The sequence below is a fragment of the Chelonia mydas genome, chromosome 1, assembly GCF_015237465.2.
Source record: "Chelonia mydas isolate rCheMyd1 chromosome 1, rCheMyd1.pri.v2, whole genome shotgun sequence".
Classification (NCBI taxonomy): Eukaryota; Metazoa; Chordata; order Testudines; family Cheloniidae; genus Chelonia; species Chelonia mydas.
This window is the reverse complement of record NC_057849.1, coordinates 10,507,004-10,520,672: the sequence shown is the minus strand read 5'-3', so window position 1 is coordinate 10,520,672 and position 13,669 is coordinate 10,507,004. Positions and strand designations below refer to the sequence as shown.

The following is a 13,669-nucleotide window of genomic DNA, read 5'->3' as shown; positions in this document are numbered from 1 at the left end:
CAGAAGCATTGTTAAGTTTGGTTTATCCAACTTCAAAACTACTCCGTGAGACATATGGTTTTACGATGGAAGTGCTGTTCATGGTTCCAAAGTTAAGACTCAGAGTTGAGTTTTGCATTTAAAGCAGGATTCAACTATTTTGTTATTACATATGAAGAACACATCTTATGCACATCAAAATTACAGTTTTGAGTACAAAGCAAATTACTCTTTGAGTACACAATACATTTTATGAGGATATTTTTAAAAAAGCAGGAATACATTTCCCCCATCTGTTTAATTAATCCATAAACTCAGGGATCACACCATATGACTGGAGAATTGCTTAATATAGTACTTATTTTTAAGAAAGGGAAAAAAGTGATCCAGGAAATTACAGGCCTGTTAGTATGACCTCAATTGTATGCAAGGTCTTGTAACAAATTTTGATAGTGAAAGTAGTTAAGTGCATAGAGGTAAACAGTAATTGGGGTAAAATACAACATGGTTTTACAAAAGGTAGATCATGCCAGAGCAACCTGATCTCTTTCTTTGTGACGATGACTGATTTTTTAAGACAGAGGAAGTGCAGTAGATCAAATCTACCTGGATTTCAGTAATGCATTTTATACACTTACACATGGGAAATTATTAGTTAAATTGGAGAAGAAGGGGATTAATATGAGAATTCAAGGGTGGATAAGGATGGTGAAAGGGGAGACTGCAAAAACATCATATTGAAATGTTAACTGTCAGGCTAGAGGGAGGTTACTGGTGGAGTTCCTCAGGGATTGGTCTTGGGGCCAATCTGATTTAACACTTTTATTGGCACAAAAAAGTGGGCGTGTACTAATAAAATTCGCAGCTGGCACAAATTCAGGAGGCCAATATGGAGGAGGACCAGAATATCATAAAAGAAGATCTTAATCACCTTGAAAATGGAGTAATAGAAATAGGATGAAATTTAATAGTGCAAAGTGCAAGGTCTTGCACTTGAGGACTAAGAATAAGAATTTTTGTTAAAAGCTGGGGACTTATCAGTTGGAAGCAACAGAGGAGGAGAAAGTCTTGGGTGTATCGGTTGATCACAGGATGACTATGAACTGCCAATGTGATTCATCAGTGAAAAAGGCTAATGTGCTTCTAGGATGTATCAGGAGAAGGGTTTCCTGTAGAGATAGGGAAGTGTTAGTACCATTATAAAAGGCACTGGTGAGACCTCATCTGAAATATTGTGTGCAATTCTGGTCCCCTGTGTTAAAGAAAGATGAATCAAACTGGGACAGGTGCAGAGAAGGACTACGAGGATGATCAGAAGAATGGAAAACCTACCTTATGAGAAGAGACTGAAGGAGCTTAGCCTAACCAAGAGAAGACCTAACCAAGAGAAGGCTTAGCCTAACCAAGAGAAGCCTGAGAGGAGATTTCATTGCTCTCTATAAATGCATAAGAGGGTAAATACCAAGGAGAGGAGTCATTTAAGTGCCAATGTGGACACAAGGACAAACGGATATAACTGTCCATCAACAAGTTTAGGCTTGAAATGAGATGGTGGTTTCTTACCATCAGTGGAGTGAAGTTCTGGAACATCCTTTCAAAGGGAACAGTGGGGGCAAAAAACCTAACTGGTTTCAAGATTGAGCTTGATATGTTTATGGAGGGGGATGGTATAATGAGACTGTCTATAATGGAATGTAGCCAATCTGTGACTGCAAGTAGCAAATATCTCTAACAGCCTATGGTGAGACAAAGATGGGGATTGACCTGAGTTACTACAGAGAATACTTTCGCTGGTGACTGGCTGTTTGGTTTTCTGCAATGCTAAAGGTCCAAATGACTGCCATATTTGTGGTCAGGACGGAATTTTCCCCCAAGTCAGATTGGCGGAGACTCAGAGCGAGGGGAGTTTGCCTTCCTCTGCAGCATGGGGCATGGGGCACTTGCAGGTTTAAACTAGAGGAAATGATGGATTCTCTGTAACTTCAGGTCTTTAAATCATGATTTGAGGACTTCAGTGACTGAACCAGAGGTTATGGGTCTATTGCAAGAGTGGGTGGGCAAGGTTCTGTGGCCTGCAAGGTTCTGTGGCATAGGCGTAGATGATCATGATGGCCTTTTTTGGCCTTAAAGTGTATCAGTTTGAGCCCAATACTGATCATAAGGCCTACAACTTCCATTCAAATCAACAGAAGTCATGTATAATGAGGCACCACTTTGAATGCATTTCTTATGTGAATTCTACTATATGTACTACTTGCCTACAAACAGGATGAAGCCCTTTGTGTACAAACCTAGCCCCATCTTCCATGACCACAGAGAGCCCTTTTGCAACAGGCCTGTGTGCTTCCACTGGTAAAGGGAAGGTGCAACAGATGTGGGGGATTGTGCAAAGGGTGTGCAACGCACAAGCCCCCTGCAATGTTTACTTCTGCCATTGGGATGTAGCTTTTGTGGAAGAAAGAACTGGAAGTCATTGAGTCCAGTCCCGTGCTATCACAAGCAACCCCTTCATATAATCCCATCAAGCTCCATCTTAAAACTAGTTAGTTTGCCCCCTACTACTCCTACTGGAAAGCTGTTCCACGCCTCTGATAGTTACTTCTAATTTCCAGCCTGATTTCATTTATGGCCAGTTCATTGTCCTGGTAGGCTGGATCTTTCCTTTTTTATGTATCTTCAGAGTGCATGCCAGACTTACTTGGTCCTAATGTTTAAAATTGGATTTCCTAACACTTGTGTTAATGTCAATGCTCAAGTCCTGTACACAGTAGTCAAGTCTGGAGAAAGACTGATGGATTAGCCATTCACACAGAGGGAACTGATAGTTTTTTCTTCTGCTTCTTCCTCTCTACCCCACTAGTGGCACCAAACCTGGACCCCAGCAGGAGTGGTCAGAAGTACTGTCCCCTTACTTCTTCTTCAAGTGCTGTCCCTGTGGGTGCTCCACTTCAGGTGTTGATGCATCCCGACACCATCGATCGAAGATTTATGGTAGCAATGTCCACGCACTAGACCTAACTCTGCTGAACACGGAGCTCTGGGGCAGTGTTTATCACTCTTGCCAAACTTTTAGAAAAATAAGTTTCACTAGTTAGTCAGTCATTTTAAAAGTTATAGTTAGTGCTAGTGATAGTTTTCATTAAAAAAAAAACACATTAACTTTCCCCAGTTTTACCCTCCCCGTAGTTTTGCCACAGCGGGGTTGGTTAACCATTAGACATGCCTGGCTTCCCAGGCTTTAAGCGATGTGGCTCTTTCCCCGTAGCAATGCCCATTTCAGACAGGCACCCTTGCTGTGTCCAATGTCTTGGGGAGACGCATATCCCGCAAAAACACACCCACTGCAGTAATCTGAAAGCAAGAGCCCAGCATAACCAGGATCTCCGCTTGAAAATTATACTGATCGAGAAATCTCTCCAACCAGAGCCAGACCAACTAACCTCCTCTCTGGGCACCCTCTTGGCAGGGACAGGAGACATGCCTTCCTCTAAAAGACCGAGGAAGAGGGCACAGATGTCTCCGCAGAGAGCACCGCAGAAACATAGGCGGTCTCTCCCCATTGGCACCGACGGTACCGACATCAGAACTGCCACAAAATCTACTGCAATAGAGAGATTTGTCTGTCCTGTTGGCACTGCAGTCCCTACTATTTGGTACCGAGGGCTCTCCTGTAAGTTATAGAGGAGATCCCCTACTTCTCATAATGCTGTACACTCGTCCAATGAAGACGATGATGATGTGCAGGAACCATGCACTCTCTCACCACACCACTCATGACCGAAAGAGTGATGACCACCCTGGAGCCAGATGGGGTCCAAATGCCCTTACAACCAGATAGCTGTGGTACGGATCGCTGTGGATGTATCCACCGATGGCCTTCCCAATGCAATGGGCCTGACCCTAGGCAACTTACCAGGGCCTCTGCTCCAGGCCACCCAGGGCTCATAGAGGTGAGCTGTGGTCTAATCCCATGTCACCCATCCCGCAGCAAACGGAGGCTTAGGATGTTGGGGATGACACAGAAACAGGCACAGATCAGGGAGTGACATCTCCAGCTCACAATTCTTTCTCCTCCCCAGATAAGGCAATTATTCCACCACCGCCTATCTTGGTGGATGACTTCAAACAGTTCCAGGAACTGTTTAAGTGGATCGCCCAAAGCCAGGACATCCCGTTGGAGGAAGTGTAGACAAACCAGCACAAGCTGGAACAAATTCTACAACCTTCATCTGCTTGCAAAAGCACTCTGCCCATCAATTTATGTGATTTTGAAACCAGCAGAGACAGTCTGGCAGACACCAGCCTCAATTCCGCCGACATGCAAAAGGGAGGATAAGAAGTATTCATCCCTGCTAAAGGGGTGGACTTCCTCTTCTCGCACCCACCTCCCAACTCCTTGGTGGTCAATGCAGCTAATCAATGAGGCAAACAACAACAGTTTAGATCGACTGAACAAGATAAGGAACACAAGAGGCTTGACCTCTTCAGGCAAAAAGTTTACTCCTCAGCGACATTTCAATTCCAAGTCACCAACTATTCAGTCTTGTTGGCTAAATATGATTATGATAACTATGGCAAACTTAGCTCATTCACAGCAGAGCTCCCCAAGGAGAAGTGATCACAATTTCAGGCCATGGTAAACGAGGATCAACTCATAGCTGTCTCAGAACAATGGTCGCACGCTTCACCGGAATCCGGAGAAACTCCACCTTCAAGCGTGGCTCTTGCTTGTTTCGATTATGGTGAACTAGCCTGCTCGGAAAAAGTTAAACACATTTATTTCTAAACAGCAGGAAAGTGACCATGCATAATAACTTCCTTCAAACATGGAAGAGATTCTCTGCCTGGTGTGAAGAAAAATATGTGACGGCCTCCACAGCGCCACTACCAATACCTACTGGAGCTGAAACATTCGGGTTTAGCAATGAGCGCGATCAAAGTGTATCTTGCAGTCATTACAGCATTCCAGCATGAGATTGATGGGACCTCGATCTACGCACACTCCATTACTAAACACTTCCTCACAGATTTCCAGAACATTTACCCAGAAATTCGCCAACATACTTCGGCCTGGGACCTCAATCTGGTATTGAAGTGCCTCACCAGACTGCCATTTGAACCATTAGCTATCTGTTTCCTCCTACATTTATCCATGAAAGTGGCCTTTTTGGTTGCTATTACTTCTGCCAGATGGGTGAGTGAGATAGCGGCTCTCATGACCAATCCTCCTTACACAATATTTCTCAAAGACAAGGTCATGCTACGTCCGCACCCAAACATTTTACCAAAGGTAGCACGATGATTTCATGTGAACCAACCAATCCATCTTCCTACGTTCTATCACAAGCCTCATGGGACTCCAACAGAGACTGGCTTCCATTCATTGGATGTTAGGCGTGCGTTATCCTTTTACCTGGAAAAGACCAAATCTTTCTGGAAATCTAGAGTTTTCGTTTCTACCACTGAGTGTCCGAAAGACTGTGCAATATCCACTCAGAGACTGTCTAAATGGGTCTCCGTGTGCATTCAACATTGCTATCGTATGCTGAACATGGACCCCCCTACGCACATCAAAGCGCATTCCATATGATCAGTTTCTGCCTCAATAGTGTTCCTCAGCAATGTTCTGATATTAGGGTGGCCACTTAGGCTTCTGTCGACATATTCACTGAGCACTCAAGACTCCAGGGCTGATGCCATAGTTGGCCTAACCTTATTCACCTCTGTGACTCAAATGAACCCGAAGTCCTTCCTGCCTTCTGAGGGATACTGCTCTACAGTCACCTGAAGTGGGGCACCCACAGGAACAGCACTCAAAGAAGAGAGGGTTACTCACCTTGTGCAGTAACTGAGGTTCTTCAAGGTGTGTGTCCCTGTGGGTGCTCCACTACCCATCCTCCTGCCCTCTACTTTGGAGTTCAAAATAAGGACTCTGCGGTAGAGAAGGAACTGCAGGGCTCAGGTCATGCACGCGCTAGACGCAGCGCCAATTGCACTGTGAGACGCCTACTACGCGCGCGTGACCCCCATGGACACTGCTACCGTAAATCTCTGATCAATGGCACTGGGATGCACTGAAACCTGAAGTAGAGCACCCATTAGGGACACACATCTCAAAGAACCTCAATAACTGCACAAGGTGAGTAACCTTCTCTTCTGCTGCAAACAGGACTATTATTCTGAATATAGGGCACTGGCCCTCCCAATGAAAGTGAATCCTGAATTGAGAAGGTCCCTTATATCATGAGTGAAACTCTTTACCCAAGAGTCTCCATCAGTGAATGTGAGCAACCAGTACAGTTACATTGTCAGAGTGGAGTGGTTCCCAGAGGAGCAGTTGACAAGAGTAAGGCCTGTAGAACTTACTGCTGGACTCAGCCAAAGGGAATCCACTCTGCAATTGTGAACCTGATGGGCTCTTGAATCTTGTTTCCCTGCCTGCTGATCTGGTTTCTGTAAACCCAACTATACTGTCCCTAATTTCAGCAAACCATGGTACGTCAGGAATGCCTTGTGATATGCTTGTCCACCCAGAAATCTTTCTGTTTCTGACTGAGATATTGTTCACACACTCACATTACTATCCATGGCTACTCTGGATACCATAGCAAAGAGGCTGAATCCTGGCTTTAAGTGCAAAGTGGAACTCAAATTATGAAGTCATTGCCAGCACCTCCATAATAGATGTGTTGTACTAATTTAGATGGAATATATGAGTCCAAAGAGTCAAAGTTGTTAACATAACCCAGTCACTATCCAACATTAACCAGTGTTAAACAAGGTTTGGTATACAGACACCACAACCTACTTAGTATCATGGCAAGCATCCCAAATCCATTTAACCTATTATTAAAGATGCAGAAGAAAAGGAAAAACAGTTCAAGCATTTGAAATGTAAGGTATTAAATAAGGCTTTTATTTTAACAATATCCCTTATTCTTTTTCCTTAACTGGACAGAGATTTTAGAAGGAAAAAAAACCTCATTTGGCAGTGTTTTAGATGGTGTCAAAGATGGTAATAACTATTCTTATTGGGGAGAAGAGAGGAAGGTCAGTTGAAATGGGCTGGAACTGTTGTTTTGGCTTTTTTTCTTGAAGTCCAGTCCTGACAAACCAAGACAATTACACAAAACGAGATAGAAAAGAACAGCAAAGATAGAAAATGCAGCTTCTATTTCTGGTGCTGACTCTTACTTACAGCCTTATTATTGGAGAAACACAGGCACAGCACATGGTCTTATCGGCCACTCTGAGACCTGACAAACTTGTACCAACATTGGGCTGTTTAGGGCATTGTTTTTAGCTGCCTTTCTGGTCACAGGCTTACAGCCACATTGCAAAATATACAGTCTCAGCCAGCTAAGCCAGGCTGTTATTAAACAGAAGGAAAAAGGAGAGTGTTAGAAAAGAGAAGGAACAAGGTGGGAAAGGAAGAGGACAAGCTGGGGAAAATTAGGGTGGGGGTTGAGAAAGATGAAGTCTCACATCCGAGCTGGGGTTCAGGATTTAGCCAGAGCATGTGGAGGTGGCAGTGCCCTTCTGGGTTCCTTTCTGTAGACTAAGTTGGTCAGTGGTATCTGTAAAACCCTCTTTGTTTAATTTAATTCACTCTGTCTCCATCTTACATCTTTTCTTAAACAATTTCATATAACAGGTCGTTGTGACAATTTATAAACCTTCACTTTCTTTGAGGCCCTGTTTCCCCCCCTGGTGAAAAGCTGACATATATCCTCTCTATCTGGTATTATTCACTCCTTGGTTCTTTTAGACTTAGAGTTAAAGGGCTTGTCTTCTCTCCTCAGGAACTGGAAAACCAAGAGATACACTCTTGCTTGTGGTATTATTATGTAGCATCACTTCAAGCCTAAATCACATAGGGCTTGTCTATAGTTGAAATGCAAGGATGGCACAGCTGCAGCACTGCAGTTCTGTCTACACCGTGGTGTTTACACCAGAGATGATTTCAGCTTAATGATGTCACACAAGAGTGTGGATTTTTCACACCCTTGAGTGACGTAGCTAGGTCAACCTAACTTTTTCATGTAGACCAGGTCTTACACCATCATACACCATGATCTACTTACATGGGAAGCTTCTGGGGCTAGGGACATCAAGCTCAGCTCTCTTCAGCCTCTTCAGTTTCCCTTCTCAGAGCTCTGCTAACATTTCCTCACTTAGCCCATTCTGTAGGCAAGTCTAGCCTGTGACTGACCTGTCAAAATTACCAGATCTCCCTCTCTAAAGATCCACTTTCCAACTGTCACCTTGACCAACCCCTCCCCGTCTGATGATGTCACCACGACATCACCACTGGTGTTGTCACCAGCCTGAGCAGTTCCTTCACACTTACATTTTACCATTAAGCTTATAATTAGGGTAAATGTGTAGGCCCAATCAGTACAACTGGCTACAAATAGACAGGTCAACAGCTTGGGTAACTTCACTGGGGTCAGTGTGACCACCTGTTGTCTCAGCTAATTTGCATGCCACAATTCTGTTGGTTATAATGACTCTCGTACAAGGAGAGACTGTACATATGTAGCTTTCTTGGCCAAATTCCCGGCTCTTTAAAGATTATGTGGCTGCATACTATCTTGGACATCAGTGCTTAAAAGGCTCTCCACCTTAAAAGGTTGCCTTGGCACCACTCCCATTTTGGCAACACAGCCAAGGGAACTAAGGCAGAAGTACAGGGGGTGCCCTTAAAGCATGGAGACATTAGGACTCAGGGACTATGCTATCCACACCCCTAATATCACATAGTACCAGTCTCACTAACACAACCCTGCAAGCCAGTAAGTCTATTACAAATTCAGTGTCGTGTCAGAATCACAAGTACACTTTGGTTTCTTTGTTCCACTCTAGTGTATTGGTGAATCTACATTTAAAAGTTTACATTAAAATAAAACTATTTAATTTTGTTTGCACATATCTTAAAATCATTATAAATATTACATATATCTGTGGTACTTATGTGACCCGCGTCACTGTAATGACTAGTACCTCTCCATCTTTTTAATGTATTTATACTCACAACACACCTGTGAGATTGTATTTCTCTATTTCCCCATTTTTACAGATAGGGAACTGAGAAACAGAAAAACTTAGTGACTTGTCCAAGCTCCAGCAGAGTAGGGAATTGAACCCAGTGTCCTTTGTCCCAGGCTGCTGGACCATCCTTCCTCTCTTGGTAGCATTCTCTTTGGATTCTTTGTGTAGCAGAAATTGCAAATAATAATAATAATATTAATACTTTATAAAAATGCTATGTAATTAGAACTATGGTTAGGGTGACCATATTTTCCAAAGGGAAAATGGGACACCATGTCGGGCTAGCCTAAGCCGCCTCCTCCACCCTCTCCACACTGAGCTGACCCCAGCTGCTCATCTGGGCCTTGCCTGGCCCAGGCTATGGCTGGGGCTGGTGTTGCTGCTCAGTGGAGTCCTGCCTGCCCCCCACCCAAGCCCTGCCTCCTCCCCTGTGTGGGGCTGGCATCACCACTCACCCACTCCTGCACATTCCTCTGGACCCCACTTTTTTGACAAAAGAGGCCATTTGTCCCATTTGTTGGCAAAAGCAAATGGGAAAAATGCCCACTTTTGCCAAAAAAGTTGAGTCGTCTGGGACAGGGCTGAGAAAAGGGATTGTACTGGCCAAAACAGGGTGTATGGTCACCATAACTATGGTGAGAAATGGGAATTTGTCTCTCAAATTCACTGAGTTTTGTTACTGTTTGAAATCAAACAATAAATGGTAAGAGTGGTGTTATTACAGGAGAGCCCCACAACAGATTTTTAAGGTGAGGTGCCATTCATTTTGTACTTGAAGGTGTGCCTACGGGGTGGTTGTTGCCTATCCAATTGTACAATAAAGCCAGGTGCTGCCTGTGTTTCTGGACTTTGCTGCAAAAATTGTCAGGTAAGAAAAACCTGTAGTAGATTTTGTATTTTATGGTAAACTGAATGTTTAATTACTTTCTTTTAAAGTTAATACCAGTGGCAATGCTACTCATTTTCACAATTTCCTTCTCAAGTACTAGATCTGCTAATCCCATGTAGATGTGTTGGGATTACAGTTTGGCAACTTGTTTTTAGCAAATAGTTGCCTAACCCCAACCCAAAACTATTTACTAATTCATGTAGAGTTCACTGAATGATTTTGACCAAACCAAAATATTAAAATGTTTCAATAATGTTCAAATGAAATGTTTTGTTTCACCTCAAATGAAATGTTTTTGTTTTGACTTTAGGCATTTTGACAGATGCAAAGGAGGAGAAATTTGCAAAATTCAGGGGGCGGGGCTCCCTTATAACTATTAGCCCAATGGCTAGGATCCTCTCCTGGGATGTGGTAACCTGATATACAATTCCCCACTTTGGCTGATGTGGAGAAGGGACTTAAATTTGGGTTTCCTATATTACAGGAGAGTGCCCTAGCCACTGGGGTATGGGGTGTCAGTGTTTCTCAATGTCACCTGTTGAAGCTGTTCCATTTTTAAGAAATAATTAAGTAGCCATTGGAGTAGGGACTTAAACTTGGGTCCCCTACTGTCAAGGTTCTTTCCCCACTCTGAACTCTAGGGTACAGACGTGGGGACCTGCATGAAAGATCCCCTAAGCTTATTCTTACCAGCTTAGGTTAAAAACTTCCTCAAGGTACAAACTTTGCCTTGTCCTTGAACCCTATGCTGCCACCACCAACCGTGTTAAACAAAGAACAGGGAAAGAGCCCACTTGGAGACGTCTTCCCCCCAAAATATCCCCCCAAGCCCTACACCCCCTTTTCTGGGGAAGGCTTGATAAAAATCCTCACCAATTTGCATAGGTGAACACAGACCCAAACCCTTGGATCTTAAGAACAATGAAAAAAGCATTCAGTTTCTTAAAAGAAGAATCTTAATTAAAGAAAAAGTAAAAGAATCACCTCTGTAAAATCAGGATGGTAAATACCTTACAGGGTAATCAGATTCAAAACATAGAGAATCCCTCTAGGCAAAACCTTAAGTTACAAAAAGACACAAAAACAGAAATATACATTCCATTCAGCACAAACCTATTTTAGCAGCATTTAACAAAAGGAAATCTAATGCATTTCTAGCTAGATTACTTACTAACTTAACCGAGTTTCTGAGACTGAATTCCTGATCTGTTCTGGGCAAAAGCATCACACAGACAGACAGACCCTTTGTTTCCCCCCCTCCAGCTTTGAAAGTATCTTGTTTCCTCATTGGTCATTTTGGTCAGGTGCCAGCGAGGTTATCTTAGCTTCCTAACCCTTTACAGGTGAAGGGGTTTTGCCTCTGGCCAGGAGGGATTTTATAGTTCTGTATACAGAAAGGTAGTTACCCTTCCCTTTATATTTGACACCTACATTCTAGGTAAATGCCAAAAATACCAGATTAAAGAATCATTCTCACTTTCCTTCCTAGGAATAACTATCCCAATAACTATCCATTATCATTATACATGACTGAATAGTCACTGGGCCAGGGAAAGCTTGAGAATGATTCTATAACCCGGTAGTTATGGCACTCATCTAGGAAGGCAGCTAAAGCTATCAATGACAGACTGGTGAGAGGTTGAAAGGACCTGCCCATCACCATCCTCTCCAGAATGTTCTGCCTCTATTGGCAATGCGTAGATCCAAGCCCTATTGGAATGTCTACTCAGCTTTTGGGAGTGAGCCTCCCAGCCTAGGTGATCAGACTTGTGCTAGCAGTGTGTGCTCTAGTGTGCTGTGTAGACAGTGCTTTGATGTTGCAGCTTGGGGTGGAGCTTGGACTCCAAACCTGGGGTGGGTGGAGTGAGCTTGAGAGCACAAGTTCCAGCCTGAGTCAAAATGTCAAAGCACTGTCTACACAGCTAAAAATAGTGCACTAGCATGAGCTCTGCTAACACAAGTCTGTGGCCGTTGGCTGGGAGGCTCGCTCCCAAATACTGTGTAGACATAACCTATGTGACTTCAAAACATCCCCAAATTGATATTTCCCCCAATATTATCTTCCTACATGGACTTCTAATTTCTCTCTATTGTTATTCTCTTCCTTCATCATCATTCTTGGCTTCCTGACATAGCCTGGAGCACTTTTATTTCCAGAGTCATCTGAGCCTGGGCACTCTCAAGATGGCTCACATGAAGAAGAAAAGGATTGCCTATTCTCCAGCTCCCAGTACAAGGCATCCTTATTTAGATGGAAAGAAGTTCTTCTGCTCCCTCTGGAGATCTCTCTGAGATTCCTCAGATCAACTGGAGAAGACATAGTTGACAGCCAGGCCCCAACTAAGAGTTCTGCAATAAAGGATAAAGTCACCTCCCCTGGACTCTAGAAAAGCCTATGTCAATAGCAGAGAGTTCTTGTGCTATCACTGATGCAATAAATGTGGCATCCACTACCACGGGATCCAGTACAGTAGCAGAAAGTACTTCCATTCAGCCCACCCTACAGATCATTATCTTTACTGGTCAGGACATACGGGACTCAGCAGAGAAGCTCCCTGGGATTGGAGAAAATCTTTCTCTACCATCGTTTCAGCCCTGTACTTCTGTTTTCATTGCTCTCAGAGCAATCCAGCTTCACCACATCACCCGATCTTTCCACCCCAGTTGCTCAGGAAAACTGGGCAAACATTCCAAAGGATATTTTCTGATAGATGTTTAGCACTGGGCACACAGCCAGGCCTTCTTTTTCCCCAGTGCCCAGTTATTCAGAAATATTTGCCACAAGGCTGCATTTACTCAAAGATTCATGGAATCCTCTAGAATCAACATAGGAGGATGCATCCAGACTATACTTTCAGGCCACAGATAAAACAAAACACATTCTTACAGATCTACTTTGCTACTCCAGACCTGTCTTTCTTTCTCCAAATGGAAATCTCAGCCTCTCTCTCTGATTTCTCCTTGTGGATGTCCAGCCATCAGCTCAAGCTCAACATGGCTACAAAGGAACTCTTCATCTGTTTCTCTCCAGCCCTTCCATGCCCTCCCCACTACCTCCTTTCTTGATCACTGGACAATACCATCATGTCTGTCCCTTAGGCCTGTAATCTGGGTGCCATCTTTGACTTAGACCTCTGTCTAGGACCTCAAATCCAGGCAGTTTGTAAACCTTGCCAATTCTTTCTGTATAACATATCTAAGATATGGCCTTTCTTATACAATCACATACCTAAAACTCTTCCCTGTTTCCATCTTCTCAACTTGATTACTGCAACATCCTTTTCTCAGGTCTTGACAAATGCAATCTTTGCCCACTCATATCCTTTCAGTGCTGCTCCAAATTTCATTTTCCTAGTGTGTCACTTTGATCATGTCACCTGTCTCTTTGCTTCCCTCCACTGACTCCCTCTTCTCTATCACATTTGTCTTCACCTAATTTGTCTTTACCTTCAAGGACCTTCATGGCCAAACCCCACCATATCATCTTGTTTGCTATTGAGTGCTCGACGCTCAACTCCAATCTACCCTTGATGCCAGCCTCCATTACCCACTGGTTAGAATGAAAGTCCTTGTTTGAAAATTTTTCTCCCATGCTTCCCCTCATGTTTGGGAGGAGCTCTTCATAAACACTGATTAAAATTAAGTAATTATCCTCCAAAACCCATGTCAAAACTCTCCTTTTCCTTAATGCCCACCAAAAATTGACAATAGTTAGGTTGCTGGTGAGCTGAGACCACTGCCTAAAAAGCT

The 13,669-nt window shown here is 43.5% G+C and overlaps 1 protein-coding gene across 1 annotated transcript in view; it reads left to right on the top strand.

Moving 5' to 3' along the window:
* The window catches only part of LOC114021339 (disintegrin and metalloproteinase domain-containing protein 20), a 183,772-nt gene that overhangs the window by 98,099 nt on the left and 72,004 nt on the right, over positions 1 to 13,669 (top strand). The window contains exon 13 of the mRNA XM_043527312.1: positions 9,809 to 9,898. Within this exon, the coding sequence (XP_043383247.1) occupies positions 9,809 to 9,898 (90 nt within the window). The remainder of the gene's footprint in view (positions 1 to 9,808; positions 9,899 to 13,669) is intronic.